Consider the following 14,200-nt stretch of genomic DNA (forward strand, 5'->3'; position numbering starts at 1 on the left):
GTGCACAAAATTTGTGCACGGGTAGGGTCCCTAGGCAATCAGGGCTGATCTGTGAGGTGACTGGGGGTGGGGTGCCCGGCTGGCACCCTCCTTGGCTGGTCTGGGACCTGGGGGCTGGGGGCAGCTCTTGCATTGAGCATCTGCCCCCTGATGGTCAGTGCACATCATAGCAACTGGTCATTACACTGGTCCTTCTGCTGTTAGGTCGATTTGCATATTAGGCTTTTATTATATAGGATATGCCCTATGTGAAATGTAGACTCTAATCTATGTCGCTGTTCTCCCTAGGCACTTGCTAGATGTGCAACTTTAAGCAAATTATATAACCTACCTGTGCCTCCTAATTCACAACTATAAAATGTGGGTAAGAAAATAAATGTTTCATAACATTTTGGATGGTCAAATTAAAATGTTAAGAGAAAGAGCTTAATACTCTGCCAATAAGTAGTGACTATTAGAAGTAATTTGATATGTTAATTGTATTGTTATTATTACATTTATTACCATCATCAGTGTACCCCGGAGTCACAGGTACATACATGTTACCATTGTATATAATTGTCCATTTATTTGACTTTCTCACTTTGATCAGTTTGAGTGCAAAGATTCTGGCTTTCCATCATAAAGTCTCAAAGCATAGTACACTGAATGTCATGTTGTTAGACAATGAAATGCATAATTTCTGTTCTCTCTCATAAATTTCAGAAATTTATACTCATTTTTGAGAATGGACATTTCTACTCTACTTAGGAAGAAAAAGCAAATAGTGGACCTTAAAAGCTAAAGCAGTCATGATATCCCCATACTTTCATATTACCCACAACTGGTGCTGTGCTCTCATATTTTCAGGAGACCCTCTTGACTTTAATCTGTAGTATCCCTATGTTCCCCTTAATTCTAACCTTCACTCCTTTTCTGGGTACTTCCCAATATTGCCGTTCAATCCTTTCCTTTGCTCTCCTGTAGTTCTTGTGCCCTCCAGAAACAGAGAAAGTTCCATCTGAAATACTTTCCATTAGGGCCACTGAAAGCTGATCAAGTTCATATTGGCAATATTTCTCAGAAGCCTCTTCATTCTTCAGCAATAAACTCTCCTTCTTATTCTTTATGATTTCCTGTATGGGAAATGTAGATGGGTGTCACCAGAGAAAGGAACATAGAAGATAAAATTCCAAAGAATTTATTAGCTGGGTACTCTGTGGTCCTCTTAATAAAAGCATCCAGTCAATGTAGCAAGAATCAAATTTATTTCCAACTCTGAAAACTCTCTACAAGACCCTGTTAAAGCTTCTTATCCTCCCTGGGCTTCATCTTCACCTGTGAAATGTTGAGATTGCATTATATATTCGTTTTAGTTCCTAGTAACTGTAGTATCCTGTGAATCTATCTTTGATAAAAGTGATACAACTAAAATAATATAAATAATTACCTGTCAAGAGAGTATGCTAAGGAAATCAAGTGTCTAGAAATAGGAGTGCATATACCTGGAGATTAATCAGCTCAGAAATGACTTTGATTTGCTCTCCTGTAGTTCTTGTGCCCGCCAGAAACAGAGAAAGTTCCATCTGAAATACTTTCCATTAGGGCCACTGAAAGCTGATCAAGTACATATTGGCAATATTTCTCAGAAGCCTCTTCATTCTTCAGCAATAAACTCTCCTTCTTATTCTTTATGATTTCCTGTATGGGAAATGTAGATGGGTGTCACCAGAGAAAGGAACATAGAAGATAAAATTCCAAAGAATTTATTAGCTGGGTACTCTGTGGTCCTCTTAATAAAAGCATCCAATCAATGCTGCAAGAATCAAATTTATTTCCAACTCTGAAAACTCTCTACAAGACCCTGTTAAAGCTTCTTATCCTCCCTGGGCTTCATCTTCACCTGTGAAATGTTGAGATTGCATTATATATTCGTTTTAGTTCCTAGTAACTGTAGTATCCTGTGAATCTATCTTTGATAAAAGTGATACAACTAAAATAATATAAATAATTACCTGTCAAGAGAGTATGCTAAGGAAATCAAGTGTCTAGAAATAGGAGTGCATATACCTGGAGATTAATCAGCTCAGAAATGACTTTGAAGAGGTCAGGAATCATGCCACAATTCACTAAAGGAGAAACCAATGCTGGTTTTCTTGAGAGATCAGACAGATCTTTAATATCTTTCCTGAGTTTGAAGAAAAAGAAGTAAATATTCTCCCTCTCTGGAAAATGCAGACTACTTTATGCTGAATAGGAGAGGAGCTATGAGATGAATCTGTAGAACTGAAGACATCCTCCCAGAAGGGCAAGAATTAGTAAGGACAAATACCAAGACAAAATACCATGAGCTTCTTCTGAAACTCCCTCTGGTCATCCTTGAAAGAGTGCTCCAGGAAGATTGCAATGGCTTCCCTCTCACAGGCTGCGTGCAGGTCCAGCAATTCCTGGAGCGTATCTGTGGGAAAGATCACTCGCTGGCCCATCTGCTCGCTGTAGTGGTCAGCTGCCTTCTGCACAGCCGCTGAGTTCTCAAGCTGGGCCAGAGTTGTCACCGCGTTCTCCAAACAAGGCACTGATCCTTTATTGATGGTATCTATGTAAGTCACCACCAGAGTCCCCAACCCTGAATAAAATAGGAAACAGGGATCAATATAAATTTATCACTCAGTGAGATCCAAGAGTCTAAGATTATAATTCTGAAACCACACACACACACACACACACACACACACCACCTACTTCTATCACACCTTCATTTTCACATTTATTCATTATTCTAGTGTTCTACAGGACATCACAAAAAAAGGTTAAATACCTACCTTTATCTAACATAATCAGAGGTGTCTGTGAATAATTATTATACATAACACAAATAAAAGAAAAATATACTACACAGGTAAAGAGATAGGAAGGATAATTCAGATAATAATTGTTCCTAATTCTTAAGCTTTCAATAGATTTCAGGTACTCAGAAACAAGTATTTATTTTGGACTGGTTTAAACTCCTAAGAAGTCTCTTTGAGAAAAAACACTTACTATATAGGACTTCCCCTGAAAATACAACATACTCTGTTTTTATACCCAGTTAGTGGTTTTATTATCAGTGGTGGGGTTCTTCTTAAATGTGGGATTCCAAGATATAAATGATAATATTGGGAGTTTTGGGAAAAGATTTGTTAATCACATGACAAGAGATAATTATAAAGCACATACACATTTCTCTATGGAGTATGAATATTTATAAGTACACATTTTTTATATAAAATAAAACAAAACTACTGAAAACCACATATTATCCTATATAATAAAGAGGTATTATGCAAATTGACCCTTGTGCCCTCACAAGATGGTTGCCTACGACCAGGGTAGCCAGGGGTTAGTGAGGGACGACCAAATGACTGAACAAGCAGGCTGCATGGGGCAACCAGGCCAGCAGGGGGGTTAGTGAGGGATGACCAAACGATTGAACAGCAGGCGGCGTGGGGTGACCAGGCCGGTGGGGGGGGCCGTGAGAGGTGACCATGCTGGTGGGGGGCACAGTTAGGGGTAACCAGGCCGGCAGGGGGGCAGTAAGAGGTGACCAGACTGACGGGGAGGCAGTTAGGGGCAACCAGGCCAGCAGTGGGGTGCAGTTGGGGGTGACCAGGCAATTAGGCTGGCACGGGGGGCAGTGAGGAGTGACTAGGCTGGCAGGGGGGGCAGTAAGGGGTGACCAGGCTGGTGGGGGTGGGGCAGTTAGGAGCGACCAGGCTGGTAGGCAGGTGAGCAATTAGGAGCCAGAGGTCCTGGATTGTAAGAGGAATGTCCAACTGCCAGTTTAGGCCCGATCCCACTGGATTTAATGCACCGAGCCTCTAGTAATTAAATAATTAACACAGATGAGACCACTCAGAAATATGGTTTTAGAAAAGAAGACTCATGATTCCCCGTGACCTTGACTCCTTCCCTGAGGGTCTTGGTCTTTGCATGGGTGGAGATATAATAACAGAAATTATCTGATTGTTGCCGGAATTTAGGATCCAGTTGGCTTTCCAAAATATTCTCAATTTTGGCTAGGAGACTTGTGTCTTTTGTTGGCCGGTCAAAGACAAAACACTTCCGTTTTGGAAAATAACGCCTGATACACTCCCTGGGTATGTTGGAAATTTTAGCTTTTGGATTTAAACCTGAGGAAAAGGAAAACATAGTTACAGTCAGCACAATCTTGGGACAAGACAGCTAAATATTTTTATGACTGGGAATTTTTGATCTTTGGTGATTTCTATGCTTATAGAACTCCTTTAACATATTCATACAAATTACAAATTAAACTCATATGAATGACATGTTACTGAAGACAAATTTTAGGAAACATATGCCCAAGAAAAAGAAATTTATGGCTGGTATCCACAAAATCAAACATGGTGATTGGATTATCAGATATTTATCTAATGAATAATGCTCAAATTTCAATTTCTGGTCTACTCCAATCCATGTTGGAAGTAAACTGTAGGAACAAAATAAAGAGAAGTTACAATGACAATGGAGTAATGATTAACATAGGACATATGACACCTTGTTCAGTTAAGAAAAACTGCATTGATTGAATTCACATACTACAAATTAGACTAGCTATTTTTTGGCAGAAAATCTAAAGACCAAACTCTACCTAAATGTAATCTGAAAAACTCACCACTACTCCAAAAACACATTGGTTGTGTCAAGTACTCATCTACATAAATGCAATTAATTAAAATAAGTTATTTACGTAAAATAGTGACAAAGTGAATAAATATATTAGCATAAAAAGAAGGATATGATGAGGAAAGTAAAATGAAGAATCTGGCTGTTTTCAGAAATAATTTTAAAAAATTGTTCCAGCCCTAACCGGTTTGGCACAGTGGATGGAGCGTCGGCCTGCGGACTGAAAGGTCCCGGGTTCGATTCCGGTCAAGGGCATGTACCGTGGTTGTGGGCACATTCCCAGTGGGAAGTGTGCAGGAAGCAGCTGATCGATGTTTCTCTTTCATCAATGTTTCTAACTCTCTATCCATCTCTCTTCCTTTCTGTAAAAAATCAATAAAATATGTTTTTAAAAAAATTGTTCCAGTTCAAGATGGTGATGTAGGAAGATCCTCAACTCACTTCCCACAGACACACTGAAACTACAGCTATATATGGAGCAATTTCTTCTGGGGAAAAAAAAACACAACTAAAAACTGATGGAGCAATCCCTTTACAATAGGCAAATGAGGATGGTAACCACATTGAAGTGGGTAGAAAAGCTGAGATACAATCTCACAATAAGCCCCACCCCGGCACAGTGACCAATGGTCTGGAAGGAACTATAAAACCTGAAGCTTCTCTCTGAAGAGTGAAGGATTTGTATCTCACATCAGGCACCCCAATGTTTAAGAGCAGCACTTGAGATGAGACCCAGAACATCTGGCTTTGAAAACAAGCAGGACTCACACCCACAAGACACATGGGGCTGTGGTGAGTTCTTAAAGGATTCATATGCAGACTCACCCACCCCAGGACTCAGTGCAGAAACTCTTTGAAAAGAGAAAAAGAATTGTTTGCAAAATTTTAAAGCATTGGTCTGAGGGGAAATGAGCTGCTGGGATACTCTCTGGGGATAGAAGCTGGTGGATGCCATTTTCCTATTCTCCCTCTACCTTCCTAAAGCCAATGGGTAGCATTATTTTTTCTCTTTTTGTTTCTTTTCCTTTTTCCAATGGACAATATCTTTGTACTCTCCCTCTGCTGTGCTCCACACTACCATCGTCTCCAGGACAGAGCTCCTAAACATTGCTGCTGTTCTGGTTTTTATGCTTTGTGACCCAGTGTTTGAGTCTGCCATCCAGGACATGCCCCATGATTGTCTGGCTTTGGAGGCGAGGGGATTTATGTTACTGGGTCCCAGGGCACTGTAATAATTGAAGAGACAGTTTTTGGCACACTGCTACTCTAAGGGCACTGCCAAGATGGACTGAAACACACCTCTAGTCTTTCTGAAGAGTCTCGTTTGCTTGTCCAGGAACTTTGGCCTGAGGGCCAAGCTTCTGGTTTGGCACACTTACAGGGGACTATGGAGGTGCTCTCAAGGAATGGAAGCTGGTGGACACAATCTTTATATTCTTCCTCTGCCTTATCCCAGCTTACTGGTATCTTCCAGAAAGGACCATATAACCTTGTCTGGTGTCCTGATTTTTGTGGTTGCTGCCAAGGGACACCTCTGTATCTACTGGTAATGGAGGCCAGCGGGCTTATACATGTGTGTCCCAGGGAGAAAGAGTTCTTAAACAACTACCACTGCCAGGGCAGAGCACAAGACAACAGACCCAGGAGCTGAGTCTTTCTGCGAGAGACCTGTTAGCTTACATTCAAGGTGCAGTATGAGGGGCAGGTTTCTAATGAAACAAACATCTAAGGGTTGACTGTAATCCTCTCCAGAGAAGTCAGAGGACAGGTACTATATTCACATTGTTTCTCTGCCACACTCCAGAGCACCGGCATCTCTCGGAAGGGAGTTCTTAAATGTGTTCCATGACCCATGTTTTACATTTTGTACCGTGGTTTTTGTGGCTGCCACACAGGGGATACCCCTTCATCGCCTAGACCCATTAGCCAGGGGTGCTTGTGTTCCTGTGTCCCATGAGACTGTACAAATCAGAGAGACAGTTTGTGGCAGGCCACCACACCCAGGATACTATACAGACAGAAGATTAAAACACACACACCCAGTATTTTTGAAAAAAACTTTCTTGTCTTGAAGCTTTTGCCATAAGAGCAAAAATCAGATTTGGCACAATTAGAAGCTATACTTTTAGGGAACAGATGTTGGGGGACACCATCTTTGTAGTCACTCTGCCTTTCTACAGCTTATTAGCATCTCCCAGAAAGAAGCTTATACTTTTGTCTGGAGCCCCAATTTGTGGGACTACTGCCCAGCAAACACCTACAGATCATCTGGTTCTGGTGGCTTGGGGGCTTAAGCTTGAAGTCCCATAGGATTGCATTTATTTGCATTTTAAAAAATCTGCTGCCTGAAGATCTGACTTCCAATCAGCCTGAATCTAGGTGCACTCTTCCCTTTGGGACACTGACAGGTCATGTCACACCCTAAACTAATGGGAGCATTAAAAATAAACATATGCTGCTTGGACAATCACAAAGGATTGCGCATTATGCTAAGTGAAATAAGCCAGCCAATGAAAGAAAAATACCGCATGATCTCACTCATTTATGGATAATAAAGACCTTTATAAACTGATGAACAAAAATAGATACAGAGGCAGAGCAGCATCGAACAGACTGTAAAACTACAGCAGGAAGGCTGGGGAGGGTTGGGGAAGAGGGGGTAAGAGATCAACCGAAGGACTTGTATGCATGCATATAAGCATAACCAATGGACCCAAGACACTGGGGGGTAGGGAGGCCGCGGGAAGGTCAAGGGGAGAAAAAAAAAAGGAGAAATATGTAATACTCTTTGTAATACCTTAAAAAAAAGAAAGGCCCGGGGGGGGGGGGGGGGTAGGGGAGGCTGAGGGAATGGCAAGAGGGGGGAAAAAGGAGACATATGTAATACACTTTGTAATACTTTAAGCAATAAAATAAAAAAATTTTTTTAAAAACCCAAAGGATTGAGAAACAAGCCAGAGCAAGGGCAGGATGAACAATAAGGTTCATCTACACCAGGCCACTACTTTAAGAACAGGAGAGGTGGTGGTTTCATCAAAAGCATAGACACCAATAGAGAGAATCAATCAAGATGTGGAAACACAGGAATATGTTCCAAATGTGATATCAAAATAAAACCTCAGAAAAAAAACTTTAATAAAATGGAGATAAGTATTTTACCCAATAAAAAGTTGAAAGTAATGGTCATAAAGATGCCCACCAAACAAAAGAAGAATAGATAAAACACTGTGAGAACCTCAAAAAAGAGATATAAGATATTAAAAAGTACCAAGCAGAAGTTATAGAGCTGAAGAATATAATATCTAAACTGAAAAATGTATTAGAAGGGTCCAACAGCAAACTAGATGAAGCAGAAGAAAAATAAGTGAATTTGACCACAGGAAAGAGGAACTCACCCAATCTTAGCAACAATAGGAACGAGAGAGGGCTTCAAGGTGGTGGCATAGAAAAAGTCTAAACTTACCTCCTCACATGGACACACAAATATACACCTACATATAGAACAATTCCTCCTGAAGAAATGAGGGCTGATTGAATAACTTTTGCAAAGCAAAATGAGAGGGATCATAAAGAGAAGGTGGTACCCATGTGAACCCTATCCAGACAGGAAGACCTGCAGTGAGGAGGGATATCATTGCGGGGCTCACATAGGCAGACATGCCTCCTCTGGGGCACAGAAAAAAACACAAGGTGATTTTAAAAGCACTTAGACTGTACATTTAAAAAATCAACTAATGACTAGATGCCTGTCAAATGTGTGGGAACTGAAGAAACTCTCCAGGATCTGTGGGAATTCTCTGGGATCAGAGTTGCTAGCCAGCACCATTGTTTATGTTACCCTTCATTACCCTCCTTATAGATAGTGGGGGCAGAGCTCAAAACAAGAGCTCTAGCAAGCAGGCAAAGCCTACACGGCGTGCCCCAGGGCTATCACAGCCAGCACTGCTGCAGCCCTGACTAGGCATCCCCCCCCCAAGGCACACCCAGAGTCATGCAACCACAGTAATCTCAGCAAATGCCCACTGCAGCATCAGACAGTTGGTTTTCCAGAGTACCAACAGCCCCCTTCTCAGAATGACCTTAGCCAGTGCCCACTGTAGGCCCTACCAGCCAGCTCTCTAAAGCAGTGGTTCCCAAACTTATTTGGCCTACCGCCCCCTTTCCAGAAAAAATATTACTCAGCCCCTGGAAATTAATTTTTTTTAAATTTTAATAGCAGTTACTCATCACCCCCAAATGCACCTGTGGCCATCACCGCCCCCCTGGATCGCTGCAGCGCCTACCAGGGGGCGGTAGCACCCACTTTGGGAATCACTGCTCTAAAGTATTCCAGAGACCCATGTCTCAAGCTGCCTCAGCCAGCATCTGCTGTAGCCTCAGGCACCCCTGAAGCTCTGCATGCTGAATCACTCAGACAGTGCCTGCTGAAGCATCAGCCAGCCAGACACGCAGAGGACCCCAGGCACTGCACAGACCCACTTCAGGTGACCTGCCAAAGCATCCAACTCATACAATCTACACAGAAGTCACTCCTACACAAGGTCACTTCTTAAAGACTGGGAGAGATAGCTGTTTCATCTAAGTCATAAAAGCAAACACAGAAAGTCAATCAAAAGGGTGAAGCTAGAGGAATATATTCCAAAAGGAGAAAAAAAGAAAAATGGAAAAAATCCCTAATGAAATGGAGATAAGTATTTTGCCTGATAAAGAATTAAAATTAACAGTCATAAGGATGCTCACTGGACTTGGAAGAAGAATAGAGGACCTCATTTAGAACTTTAGCAAAGAGTTAGAAAAATAATAAAGAACCATTTAGAGCTGGGGAATATAGTAACTGAAATGCAAAATATACTAGAGGGGATCAAAAGCAGATTAGACAATAGAGAAGAAATTATTAGTACCCAGAAGAAAGAATAGTGGAAATCACCCAATCAGAACATCACAAAGAAAAAAGAATATTTAAAAAATATTCTGTGACAATGTCAAGTGCATTAACACTCACTTTATAGGGATTCCAGAAGGAGAGAAAAGAAAAGGATAGACAGTTTTTTTCATTTTTTAAATGGCTGAAAACTTTTCTAACCTGGGAAGGAAATAGACAACCAGTTCCAGGAAGCACAGAGAGTTCCAAGCAAGATGAATCAAAGAGATCCATACCAAGAAATATTACAATTAAATGGCAAAAGTTAAAAGAGAATCTTGAAAACAGAAAGAGGAAAACAACTAGTAACATAAAAGGGAATCCCTATAAGGTTATCAGGCAAATTTTCAACTGAAATTTTAAAGGCCAGAAGGTAGAAACAGTATATATTTAAGTTGCTAAAAGGAAAGAACTTATAACATAGAATACTCCAGGGTGGTCGGTTTAACCTTCAGGATTGAAGGATAGATAGTTTCTCCAAAAAGAAAAAAACAACGGAATTCATCATGGGTCTTCTTTAAGTAAAACTTAAAGCACAATCATAAATTTTAAAAATACAGGTTAGGAAATATATCATAAATAAAGGCAAATATATAGTAAAGACAGTGGATCAGACACTTAAAAAGCTAGTATGAAGGTTAAAAGGCAAAGCAAAATCAAATATAAATACAATAAATAGGGAATACACAAAACAAAAATATCTAAAACATTATGTTGAAAACAAAGTGTGGAGGGTGAATAAAAAGGTACTATTTAAAGTTTTTAAACTTAAATACCTATCAACTTATAATACACTAGAGGCCCAGTGCACTCAGGTGGGGAGGGGGTTCCTCAGCCTGGCCTGTGCCCTCTCACAGTCTGGGAGCCTCAGTTTGACATCCTTAGCCTCTGCCGTTGTGCTTGCCAGCCATGAGCCCGGCTTCTGGCTGAGCAGCGCTCTCCCTATGGGAGCGCATTGACCACCAGGGGGCAGCTCCTGCATTGACCATCTGTTCCCTGGTGGTCAGTGTGCATCATAGTGAATGGTCCTTCTGCCATTTGGTTGATTTGCATATTAGCCATTTATTATATAGGATATGTATATGAACCTCATGGTAACAAAAAAACCTATAAAAGATATGCAAAATAAAGAGAAAGGAACCCAAACATAACACTAAAGAGAAGCAAAACATCACAGGGAAAAAAAGACATCACAAGAAAAAAAGAAAAAAACAGAGAAGAACTACAAAAACAACCAAAAAAAAAACAATTAAGAAAATGGTAATAAGTACATACCTATCAATAATTACTTTAAATGTAAATTAACTAAATGCTCTAATCAAAGGACATAGGGTGGCTAAATGAATAAAAAAAACCAAGATCCATCTAAATATTGCCTACAAATGACTCACTTAGGATCAAAACACACATATAGACTATAAGTGAAGGATGGAAAATAATATTCCATGCAAATAAAAAAAATTTTAAAGCTGGGGTAATAAAACTTATAAAAACAAAACAAACTTTAAAACAAAGACTATAAAAAGAAACAAAGAAGGGCATTACAAAATGATAAAGTGGTCAATCCAAGAAGAAGATAAAACATTCACAAATATTTACACACCCAACATAGAGGCATGTAAATATATTCAGCAAATATTAATAGACATAAAAAGAGAGATTGGCAGCAGAACAATAATAATAACCCACTTAAATAAATGAATAAATAATCTATACAGAAAATCAGTAAGTGCACATTATTCTTAAAAAAACAAAAAATTAAACCAGATGGATTTAATAGTTATTTACATAACATTTCATACAAAGTATGCAGGATAAACATTTTTTAAAGTACATATGGAACATCTTCAAAATAGATTACATGTTAGGCTGTAGAACAGTTTCAATATATTTAAGGTGATTAAAATCATACCACATATCTTTTCTTACCAAAACACCATATAACTAGAAATAAACCACAAGAAGAAAATGGGGGGCAAAAGACACATGGAGACTAGTCAACATGCTATTAAGCAACCCATAAATTAAAGAGGAAATAAACAATAAAACCAAAAACTATCTTGAGACAGGTAAAAATGAAAACATAACTTTCTAAAATCTATGGAATGCAACAGAAGCAGTTCTAAGAGGGAAGTTCATAGCTATACAAGCTCACCTCAAGAAACAAGAAAATTTCAAAATACCAATATGACTTTACACTTAAGGCATTAGAAAAAACAAAACCCAAAGTTAGTAAAGGGAAGGAAATAATAAAGGTCAGAGTGGAAATAAAATAGAGACAAAACAAGAAAGTAAGAGATCAATAAAATTAAGAGTTGGTTCTTTGAAAAGATAAACAAAATTGATAACCTTCAGCCAGACTCATCAACAAAAAAGGAAAGATGGGCCAAATAAATAATAACTACTATAACCACAATAATTAATTAAGGAATACCCAAGATAAAAAATATTTAAAATGTGACATCAAAAACATAAAATGTGGTGGGGGAGACTAAAAATGTAGAGTTTAGAATGCTTTCAAACATAAATTGTTATCAGCTTAAAATAGACTGTTATAAATAAGCTGTTATATATCAACCTCATGGTAATGACAGAGCAAGAACTTATAACAGATACACAAAAGAAAGTCATCAAACCACAAACAGAGGTAGCAAAAAAAGAAGAAAGGAAGAGAGGAACTACAAAATGGCCAGAAAACAATTAACAAATTCAATAAGTACATACCTATCAATAATTACTTTATATGTAAATGAACTAATTTGTCAAAAAACATAGAGAGGTTAAATGAATTTTTTAAAAAATAAGACTTGCCCTAACAGGTGTGGCTCAGTGGATAGAACGTCAGCCTGAGGACTGAAGAGTCCCAGGTTTGATTCTGGTCAAGGGCATGTACCTTGGTTGCGGGCACATCCCCAGTAGGAGGTGTGCAGGAGGCAGCTGATTGATGTTCCTTTCTCAACAATGTTTCTAACTCTCTATCCCTCTCCCTTCCTCTCTGTAAAAAAATCAAGAAAATATATTTTTTAAAAATAAAAATAACAAATAAGACCCATCTATATACAGCCTACAAGAGATGCACTTCAGATGTAAGGACATTATAGACTGAAAGTGAAGAAATGATAAAAGATATTCCATGCAATTGGAAAATAAAAGGAATCTAAAGTATTGATACTTATATTAGACAAAAAAACTATAAGACAAAGAATGTAATAAGAAAACAAAAAAGGCAGACATTATATAATGGCATAAATCCAACACGAGGATATACATTTGTAGTTATTGATGCACCCAGAACAGAGAATATATATCCCTATTTAAATATATAAAGCAATCATGAACAGACCTAGGGGGAATTAGGCAGCAATACAATAGTAGTAAGGGATGTTAATGTACCACTTATATCAATAAATAGCGCATGGATACAGAAAATTAATACAAAAACAATCACCTAAATGACACATTAAATCAGAAGGACATAACAGGTATAAACAGAAATTTTTACCCAAAATTATCAGAATGCTCATTATTCTCAAGCACACATGACTTCTCTAGGATCTATCATAGGTTAGGTCACAAAACAAGTCTTAACAAATTTAGAAAGAGTGAGTTCATATCAAGCATCTTTTCTGACAACAATGGTAGAAAACAAAAATTTCAATTACAAGAAGAAAACTAAAAATTTCACTAATATGTGGAGATTAAACAACATGCTTCTAAACTACCAATGGGTCAATGAAGAAGTCAAAAGGAAAGTAAGAAAAGACCTTAACACAAATCAAAATGGAAATACAACTGGCCAAAATAAGGAATTCAGCAAATGCAGTTGTAAGAGAGAAGTTCATAGTGATGTCTACCACAAGAAACAAGAAAAATCTCAAATAAACAACTTAACTTTACACCTCAAGAAACTAGAAAAAGATGCAGGTGCATGAACACACTAAATGTGCACCTATATTTAGATCAAGTCCTCCTGAAAGACAACTGAAGGACAATTGAAGAGCTTCTGTACAACAGAGAGAGACCATACAGAGAAGATAGGGGAAATGTAGGAGCCTCCCAAAATCTAAAAGAACCTATCATGACGAAGGAGCCAGGAGTGCCATTGTTTATATTCCCCCTGCACTTGGATAGTGCAGGTAAAAATTCTATCCAGGTAGTATGTTAATTATGCCCCAATTTATAAAAAAAAAAAAACATGTGAGAGATATAATGAAAACATAAGCATTGATAGTAGATCATCAGGTCTATTTAGGGTATAAATTTTTTTGTGCAAGATCCAACTATTCTCGCACTAGAAATTTATATTTCTCCTTGAGAAAAGTAAGAACTGAGTGAAATATGTACTTCAGTGTGATTTTATGGCTAACAATTATATAGGTCATTGCTTTCATCAACAAAAAAAGGGAGAAGCATAACAAAGAACAAAAGTGTCCGGTCTTTGGAAAGTTTTAGCATCCATTATATTTTAATGTTAAGGTATAAATTATCTTAGGTGAAATTTCGTTTTGAATAATTTTTACTCTACATTAAGCCCCAGTCTTCTTGGGTGAGCTTAACTATGTAGTTGCTAGATCTTACCAACAAATAGCAACCTAGGTTCCAAAAACCAATTCT

At 38.5% G+C, this 14,200-nt stretch overlaps 1 protein-coding gene across 1 annotated transcript in view; it reads right to left on the reverse strand.

The window, feature by feature from the left end:
- The window catches only part of LOC102251387 (guanylate-binding protein 6-like), a 30,112-nt gene that overhangs the window by 3,042 nt on the left and 12,870 nt on the right, over window positions 1-14,200 (reverse strand). The window contains exons 6-8 of the mRNA XM_005863364.2: window positions 3,903-4,148; window positions 2,325-2,605; window positions 903-1,115 (exon numbers count right to left, since the gene is read on the reverse strand). Coding sequence (XP_005863426.2) covers window positions 903-1,115; window positions 2,325-2,605; window positions 3,903-4,148 — 740 coding nt within the window. The remainder of the gene's footprint in view (window positions 1-902; window positions 1,116-2,324; window positions 2,606-3,902; window positions 4,149-14,200) is intronic.

The sequence above is a fragment of the Myotis brandtii genome, unplaced genomic scaffold (assembly GCF_000412655.1).
Source record: "Myotis brandtii unplaced genomic scaffold, ASM41265v1 scaffold177, whole genome shotgun sequence".
Taxonomy (NCBI): Eukaryota; Metazoa; Chordata; class Mammalia; order Chiroptera; family Vespertilionidae; genus Myotis; species Myotis brandtii.